This window comes from Haliotis rubra, unplaced genomic scaffold (assembly GCF_003918875.1).
Source record: "Haliotis rubra isolate DU_JTF1 unplaced genomic scaffold, ASM391887v1 Scf721, whole genome shotgun sequence".
NCBI lineage: Eukaryota > Metazoa > Mollusca > Gastropoda > Lepetellida > Haliotidae > Haliotis > Haliotis rubra.
In genome coordinates, this window is record NW_025767437.1 from 465,058 (window position 1) to 474,979 (window position 9,922).

Sequence of the window (9,922 nt, forward strand, 5' to 3'; positions counted from 1 at the left end):
ATTTTGTACAATGCCCTGACAATGCTATGACGTCATCAACTTGATGACGTCACAATGCTATGACATCACTGCACAGCAAGTTTAATGGTAGTTTAATGTTGAGAGACGTACATTTTTCATTGAAAACTAATGAAGAATGATTTTTGATGATAAATAGAATCTCACCCTCGTGTCTACTGATATCAATTATATCAACACTCGTTGATACAAGTGAAAATATCCTCGGCAAGCCTCGGATATTTGTAACTTTGTCAACTCGTGTTGATATAATTGATATCAGTAGACACGAGGTACAAGTGAAAATATCCTCGGCAAGCCTCTGATATTTGTAACTTTATCAACTCGTGTTGATATAATTGATATCAGTAGACACTAGGGTGAGATTCTCTATTTAAACCGAAACAGTGCCGAACGAATTCACTGCAATGACTAACGTCAGCAGCACACATGTTAATAATTAGGGACGATTCGTGACTTGTAACTTTAAAATGTTTACATGTATTACCATGTGACGTATGCGTGTAATAACGAATTACTTAAATGTAGCCAAGATATATAAGCTGTACATACTCCAAAACATATTCTGACACACTTTGACGTACGCAAGCATGGGGCTGTTTAGTCTCAAAATGAAACATATATTAAATAGAAATTATCTACTCAGTGTGAATTTACTGTTACCAGCACGTGGTTAACAAGAGCAGATAAATGGATTCCTGTAATTATGTTTTTCGTAAGATATTCCTTTTAATATCGAGTTCTTTTAACGTGGTGATTTAAAAGACCATTTATATTAGTTTATCTAACCGGAAGTGACGGTTTCGGTCGAAAATCTTCCCTCTTTGTGTTTTGGCACCGATTATAACCCTGTGTCTGTCAACACAAAAAAACTATGATATCCATTGCCGATGTAATTCAACCAGCAGTGAATGGGTACCGGGTGGTATAAGATGGTCGAATGACTGTTCACCTTCTAGCGCCTCACAGGCAATTCGGGTTATCCAGGGTAATAATGTGTTAGCACGAGTGGAAACAGGCGCTCTGGAAATAGTCATTTGTAATAGCAGTAGTAGTAATCATAGGCGGATCCAGAAATTTTCAAAGAGGGAGGTCCAGGGGGGTTCGCTCCCCACCTTCGCTCTGCCATTGCAAAACATTAACTTCAATGTGGTCTTTTGTCATTTTCAGAAGGGGTTGTTCGAAACAAACCACCCCCACCCCCACCCCGATCTGCTACTGGTAATTAATCAAATCTCTGAACAGACTTCAACATTACATGGTTTTGATGATGTCAAATATCCGTTGAATAATCACTGCAACTCCCTTTAAGCACTACTCCCTACTGTAAGTCCCCGTGGTCCCTAGTATGGTGGTCTTCCTTCGGTTGTTGGTGATCTACAGCCTGTTTTTATATTCTATTGTCTTCAATTAGACTTAGAAGTAGTTTTACATCTATATCTGTGGCATTCTAGTTGTTTTTACTGTCATTCGTTGACAGGCATTTAAAGTAACTTTATCTGTCATGAATGTATAATGACTGAAATACTGCCGATGTGACTTAAAATCGTAACTCACTCACTCACTATTGGAACATCATCTCGGCTAAAACTTTATCCGATGAAAGAATTTTATCGATGTTCAGAGAATTGGTTTAACCTGAAGAAAATAATCTTCCTCAGTACCAGGTAGCTGCTACGATATGGTACTTAACTGGACATAACTAACGATGAAAGAAATACGAGATCCGAAATCCTGATGCTATGCTTCAACTGGTCTGTATCCCCCTCCCCGGTCTTCAGTAACCCTAGCTTGTGGTACGAGGTGATTAACGGGATCAGGTGGTCAGGCTCGCTGACTTGGTTGACACTTGTCATCAGTTCCCAATTGCGTAGATCGATGCTCATGCTGTTGATCACTGGATTGTCCGGTTCCAACTCGATTATTTACAGACCGCCGCCATATAGTTGGAATATTGCTGAGTGGGGCGTAAACCAACCACCCAACCAACTCCTTATAGAATAGATTAACTAAAGTCTGGAATGTTTCGGAAAGTCTGGATGTCTCTCGAATTAAGCACTTTCTGGGTGCCATTTTGATTATGTTTCTCCTTTTTTACATATACATATATCTTTTTCAGAAAAAAATAACATAATTATTTGGACTAAATTTTAGTGACCGCTGTTGCCTGACAAGACCTGTGTTGCAGATGAAGCACGCCCGTCTGTTCATGATGGATGACCATCATACGAACATGATTCCTTGTCGGGGAATTCATCAAATATTTCCAAACATGCCGACAAAGTACAGGGCTTCACTGAAGAATGAGACTCCTCATTAAATCCGGCTCATGTTTTATGCGAGGATACTGTAACACAACGATCGGCTTTGTGTTAACACAATCAACAGCCTCGCAGCCATCAACAAAACTCGACACCAGCCGTCGAATGCATTTGTAGCCAGATACAATGAAAACATTCTGATACATCTGGGTTAAGGTAAGTCGAAAATATACATGCAAAAACATATTTATACGAGGTGTCGTGTTTTATGTCTTTTGTTGCTAGGGCTATGTTGTCAAAGTAACCGATACCATGACGTCATCGTAGATCTATGATGTTTTGTAAGGGAGCAGCTGATTGGTTAATACCATGTGATGTCAAGCAGCTCGTAGGTTCGTTTTATATACCTCAGTATGTTGACGGATGACCTGGGAATAACCAGGTAGGTATATTTGGTTACTTAAAGTACACCTTTTATGATTTCCAAACTGTACTCATCTACCGTTAGGTCTGCACAAGCATAATATTTTTGCCAATCGGAACAAATCGGTTAACTTCGTTACTAACCTCGGGCGGAACAGGCGTAGTGATATGAACTAGTACTTTAACGGTCAGACATCACCGCACGTATAGTTTTGATAGTTCGCTTGATAGCTTTGAATATTTTCGAAAATATTAACGGTAATTTTTTATTTGGAATGCATTTCAATACGACGCTATTGCAAAACTTACCAAATGAGTGAGTGAGTATAGTTTTACGCCGCTTTTAGCAATATTGCAGCAATAACACGGCGGGGGACACCAGAAATGGGCTTCACACATTGTACCCATGTGGGGAATCGAACCCAGATCTACAGCGTGACGAGCGAACGCTTTAACCACTAGGCTACCCCACTGCCCCAAAACAGTGATAGGGGATTTTGTCTGAGAGTCTTGAAAACATTTTGTTTGAAAAAACCCAATAGTATTGGTCTTATCTATCATTCATAGGTAAGGCTGAAACTACTTCTAATACAAAAGGACAACCTCCATGGCCTGCTGGATCGACCGTCCTCCCAGAGTTAGGCTGGTCGATTCTCGACCATATCATACCAAGAGTGAGTGCGTGGGTGAATATGGTTTTACGTCGTGTTAGTAATTTTCCAGCAATATCAGGGCGAGGACAACAGAAACGGACTTATCACACTGTATCCAAGTAGAGAACCGAACCCGGGTCTTCAGTGGTTGCTTTAACGATTAGGATACCCTTCTGCCCCTAAAACCCCTCGAAGGGCGGTGGGGTAGCCTAGTGGTTAAAGCGTTCGCTCGTCACGCCGAAGACCCGGATTCGATTCCCCACATCGGTACAATGTGTGAAACCATTTCGGGTGTCCCCCACCGTGATATTGCTGGAATATTGCTAAAACTAGACTCACTCACTCACCTACAGCCCCTAATACATAACAAAATTATTTACCTGACACGTTTTCGCGTCAAAACCTTCAATTAAAACCTTTGAGATGGCCCCTTGACGTAAGTTTCAAACCGCGTCTTGTGCGGTTGAATGATAAAGTGGAAGATATTATCTACCTCGGTAAATCTCCATGTATATCAGACCGGTAGCCCCCGGACACACAGATGTAAAACAGGTGTTGCCGTTAAGAGCGATGCAATTCATTACATTACAAACGTTGTCTATAGCAGTCATCGCGTTGTCAATTTCGCTCCGCTAAAAATGTCAGTTTGTTTTTGAGATACAATCTGCGGGCTATCCAGTACATTATTGGATTACATAACTTTAATTAAAGCTGGGTTATCTTGCGATCGAGACATGTATTCTGTGTTGACGTAAAGAGTAACATATCAAGTCGGGGACATCTGTTTGAACTTTGATGTGTAGTTCATTTCAAATATAATTCACAGCAATAAGCTTATATTGAATCTTTGACATCGTTAACAGAAGCCGGTCACATTTTTGTCAAAGATGCTGAGTAAAGTTTTTTTCCTGTTTTTGTGTGTTTGTTTTTTAACACCTCACTCTGCAATATTCTAGCTATATAGCAGCGGTCTGTAAATAATCGAGTCTGGACAATCCAGTGATCTATGAATCCATGAATTTAGCATATGATGACTTGTGTCAACCAAGTCAGCGAGCCTGACCACCCGATCCCGTTAGTCGCCCCTTACTACAAGCATGGGATGCCGATGAACAATTCTGAACCTGATTTCTATTTTAGAACTGCGAATGATGCTTTTTTTTAAAAGAACTGCGTTCTTTATTACAGTGCGTATACATTCAATATGTAAATGCATATTATCAAATGGAAAATCGATCTTTACGAGCAATGTCTGTTTTGTCGATCTATTCAATATTATTGTTAGTTATCCCCCTGGGGACTTGAATAAGAATATGTCCCCAGCCGCTTCATCTGGTCGTATGCTGGAACGGGTGGTCGCGCTTGGTGACGTGGTTGATTGTGGCACCCGGCGGCGTAGATCGTTGTTCCCAATATCGATCACTGTATTATCTGGTCCAGAGTCGATCATTTACAGCCCCGTCATATAACTCCACTATTGCTGAGTGTGGCGTTAAACAACAAACATGCTGTAGTATAAATGGATATGGGGCCAACAGGCCATGTGTTCCACACGCATTGCTGAACAAAGTGGTCCACCATTAATGCATTAATGCCATCCCGTTAGAACAAGGAAATGATGACTCAGCAAAAGATGGGTTTCGAAACTTTAACAAAATGAATTCTCGCAAATGAGCCGAAATTATATTCATTCATTAATTCATCAATTCATTCGTGATAATGAAAAATGTCACGTATTTCATGACATGCCTTGTTATAACATTTGTTTTTAACTCTTAAATTTTGTTTAAACTTTTGCGATGTCACGACGGTATAAGAAGCTATACCGAAACGTTGCTATTGTGAAAATAAAGAAGTTGATCATCTATAAAGTCTTGTCATCTCTAAACTCGATGTGGTGTGGCTGCACCTTAAACAGATCCCTTCCACCAACCCACCTTGCCCCGCTATGTTGAAACGGAAAGTCAGTCAGTCAGTCAGACAGACAGACAGACGGACAGACACGATCCCTTTCGCCAACTCACTCTGCACCCAGCTCACTACACACACAAACACACGCACACGTACGCGCCCGCGCACGCACGCACGCACACACACACACATATGCACGCACACAAGATCTCTTTCACCACCCTATTTTTTACCCGCATTCGGCTCGTAGTTAGTGTTATTGTATCTGAGTTGTATCTGGGCCGGTGGGATAGCCTAGTGGTTAAAGCGTTTGCTCGGCACGCAGAAGACCCGGGTTCGATTCCCCACATGGGTACAATGTGTGAAGCCCATTTCTGGTGTCCCCTGTCGTGATATTGCTGGAATATTGCTAAAAGCGGCGTAAAACCAAACTCACTCACTGAGTTGTGTCTGTGTTAAATTGTGGCATGGTATCTCAGTGGAGTAACACTGTTGAACAGGCAACTTGGTACAAGCGAACCAACAGACACAAACACTGACACACAGACACACACAGACACAGGGGGCACAGAGATTTAAAGAGAGATATTTAGAGGCACGCACACCACGTGTGTGTATACCACACACTGACAGACTATCGTACAGTTCAACAGAGCTCGGCGAAACATGAACATCTTGGTACATTTGTATGTTTTGACCAGAACTCGGTGATCCAGACTCTATTTCCACCATAGATATAATGTTGTTTTATACAGACACAACATTAACAACATTTTAAGACACGTATTCCCCTATATTGTGCAACCGCTTGACTTATAACTGGTGTAGTAGCCTAGCGGTTAAAGCTTTCGTTCGTCACGACGAAAACACGAGTTCGATTCCCGCATATATTATGTACGACACACATTTTGGGTCTCTAAAGCGGCGCAAAACCACAGTCACTGAACATGCGACGAAACAATACCGAACACGATAAATAACTGTTCCAGTGATATATTCACCTTTAAAAAACCTAACCGGGGCGGTGGGGTAGCCTAGTGGTTAAAGCGTTCGTTCGTCATGCTGAAGACCCGGGTTCAATTCCCCATATGGGTACAAAGCGGGAAGCCCATTTATGGTGTCCCACGTCGTAATATTGCTAAAAGCGGCGTAAAAACACACTCACTCACTAAAACCCTAACCATGACCTTTTAAAAATCTTGAAGTGCTCTTGACTGACTTCGATACTGCATTACTACCAACGCAAAATGCTCGATCTGAATTTCTTCTTAAGCATCACCAGCCCCGGACGAGCATAACTCAGCAACAATGGTGTGTTACCGCAATGCATTCCGCGATCACTAGTACTAAGACGACCTTACATTTGACCTGTTTTGTTTACATCTACCGCGAGCAAACATGAATATAACGTAACATTAAATAAATGGATTTATATCGTGTTGAAAACACTTACCCGTAAACCACGGCATGGGCTGCAGAATACAATTATTATGGTCGACAAAACGGCTCTTAAAGGCGCAGTGTTGCTTTGAAAGCGTTCGTGAGTGTGCTTGCATAAGTTGGGTTTAATTCCAATTTTAGAAATGTGAAAGGTGCAGGTAAGTCAGGTGAGTAAGTGAGTGAGTTTGATTTTACGCCGCTTTTAGTTATATTGCAGCAATATCACGGCGGGGGACACCAGAATTGGGCTTCACACATTTTACCCATGTGGGGAATCGAACCAGGTCTTCGGCGTGACGAGCCAACGCTTTAATCACTAGACCACCCATCGCCCCCAGGAAGATCAGGGATCGTGTCCAGTGCGTGTCAGGGATTCGAAACTACGTCCTGTCACGCCAAAGGGAGGCAACTAAGCACAGCGGCCACTAAGAGTCACAAGAGTTTGCTGCGATCTCTGTTTTGCGAGTAACTCATCAAGTCTGAACTATAGTGATATCTCATATATATCATTTATATTGATATCCATACTTTAAGGGGCGGTGGGGTAGCCTAGGGGCAGTGGGGGGTTCGCTCGTCACACCGAAGACCCGGGTTCGATTCCCCACATGGGTATAATGTGTGAAGCTCATTTCTGGTGTTCCTCGCCATGATATTGCTGAAATATTAGTGAAAGCGGCGTAAAACTATACTCACTCACTCCATACTTTAAAGCATGATAATCCATTTATATAATAAATCCAAATAATCATTGACTCAGAACCAATACAAAAGATTTACAACCATTTTTACAACCTAATTTGTCTTCATCTCATTGAATGGATGAACGAAGTTTCAGCACGCGGAAAAGCGCAACGCATCCATGTAATCCTGCTACCCACGTGGTGGTGCCCGCAAGTCGTTAGTCAGTCTCGCATACCGCCTTTAACACTGAAACGTGCATACTTCACTAACACACTTGCAAGCGTAAGCAGGCTGATTAAGAATAACGAAGCAATTGTTTAGAGTAGATTTACGTGGTGTTAATGTTTATGACAATGCTCCACAGTGTTTCATCTTTAACGAGCGTCTCGCAAATCACACACGCCGTACTCTTGTAGCGGTGATAACATCTTGTTTAGCTGTGTGTTTAATCATAAACACACAGCTCGTGGGGTTGGCGTAAATCTAAATGCGAATTCCTGGTATTAATTATGAGCGGGGAAACATAGACAATTTATACATTCCTTGAATAATAGGAATAATAATTGTACGGCGTTGGGGATGTGTTTGGGAGCTAGTTCGTGAACTCGGGGACTTGTTTGGATTATAAAAAAAACGTGTATGGTTGGGGGGGGATTTCTTTAAGCGTGAAGGTGAGAGAGAGAGATGGGGGAGGAAGAGGAGAGAGAGAGAGAGAGAGAGAGAGAGAGAGAGAGAGAGAGAGAGAGAGAGAGAGAGAGAGAGAGAGAGAGAGAGAGAGGTGAGAGAGGGAGAGGTGAAATAGGATTGTGTGCATATGTGTGGAGAGAGAGAGAGAGGGGGGGGGAGGGGTTGTGGAACTTTAGCCAAACTTTTTGAGAATATTCAATAATTTGGCAGAAAACAACTGCCCTTCAAGATTTCTACTTGTCTCAGTCTAATAGTCCAGTAGTTTTGTCAATAACTTCTAACTCTCACATGCTACAAAATATAATCCCTTTAAACATTCTTATAGTCAGGCAACATGTTTGAGTATTCAAAAAGAAACAGAAAACTTTATACCTACCATGGAGATACGTTCCACCGGATTTTTCACAAAAGTTTCTAGAAATCCCCCCATCCACATAGAAAGCCACCACAAGGTGTCCAAAGTTTGCAGCTGGGTATGGGTCGACAACTAGCACGGCTTCGTGGGAGGAGGACCTTGTCAAACTTTCGTCTGGCAAGTTAGCACGGTATTTGCCGTACGGTGTTGGGGCAGCCATATACACGTTCATAGCGGATTTGGGTACAGCCACTAACTGTCGACATTCTCTTGCAGTCGTGAAGAACACCACAGCACAGTTTAGATTATGAATGTAATGATAGGCAGCATCTGCCCAACGCTTCAGTCGAAAGTCGTGATTGTCGTCTGCTCCAAGCGTGTACTTGTCCTTATTGAACACAGACGACACTAGATGAAAGTGAAGCGCCACTTGTAGACATATATGAAGAAACGTTCTCTTTCTCAACCTTTCGAAACACATTTTTGGATGAAATGTTTAAGGGCTTGTGAGAGGAAGAACTTTCAGTGAAATGAAGATATTATTTCGTTTTCTTTTCTCAACTAAACCGGCCGTTCAGCTCACATGATACGACAGCATTTTCCCCGCGTGCACTCACTCCCAGAAAAACGGAATCAATTAGGCGATTTTTCCAGGATTTGTTTTCTCCTAGTGTAAATATTCCTCCCAATACCGCCTGTAATCTTGACTATAACACAAGCGGGTCTTGCAATGTCTTGTTCCCGCTGAAACAGCGGCTCCGTCTGAGGTTCCTTGTCTCAAGGCCTACAAACAAACTACACACAGGTTATTTCCGAACCCGATGACTGTAGAAATACTCGTCAACTCTATCGTTCGGTCATTGTAGTCACGGTACCTAAAACGAATTAATCTCAAGCAGAAAGCTGAACGCCTTTTCATTGGTCGAGGGTACTTAACATACCACGCGCTGGTCAGGACAAGTCAGTATGATTGGTCAGCGGGGTTTTCAATCATAATGCACGCACCTCCACTATCCACAAGCCGCTCGCCGTGGTGAGCATTTCACCTGCTTGGCGGCCAACAGGTGATTTGTCGGCATGAATACTTTCGTGAAGTAAACATGACTGGGTTTATGTTAAGACTGTCTTCGTTCGCCCTACGCGCGACGCTCAACGCCGTCGGAGGAACAATATGCGAGTAATTCTAGGCGTATAGTATGGGGGTGCCCATTCATGAGTCTCGACACGAAAGCCGCGCTGTGGGAGCCCGGTGCATGGGCCTTCATTCACTGGGTGTTGTAGCTTCTCGGAGGTGGGTTAAAGTGTAATTTTGACTGTGATGAAATTTGTCTCTCGGGGTGTACTGCTATCGACGGTTGTGTGTGTGTTTGCCTTGCAGGTACGGTACGTGATAAATTATACTGTCGTCTTAGATACTGAAAATTGTTTGCAAGAGAGGAATTCTGATACAAGTAAAGTTTCCGGAATTCAGACATTGCTGGGTTAGTGCAGTG

General features: G+C 42.5%; 1 protein-coding gene across 1 annotated transcript in view; it reads right to left on the reverse strand.

Annotated features, from left to right (window-relative positions):
* LOC124259449 overlaps positions 1-9,538 on the reverse strand; it is a 36,823-nt gene extending 27,285 nt beyond the window's left edge. The window contains exon 1 of the mRNA XM_046693588.1: positions 8,451-9,538. Coding sequence (XP_046549544.1) covers positions 8,451-8,910 — 460 coding nt within the window. The 5' untranslated portion in view covers positions 8,911-9,538. The remainder of the gene's footprint in view (positions 1-8,450) is intronic.
* Positions 9,539-9,922: the final 384 nt, after the last annotated feature.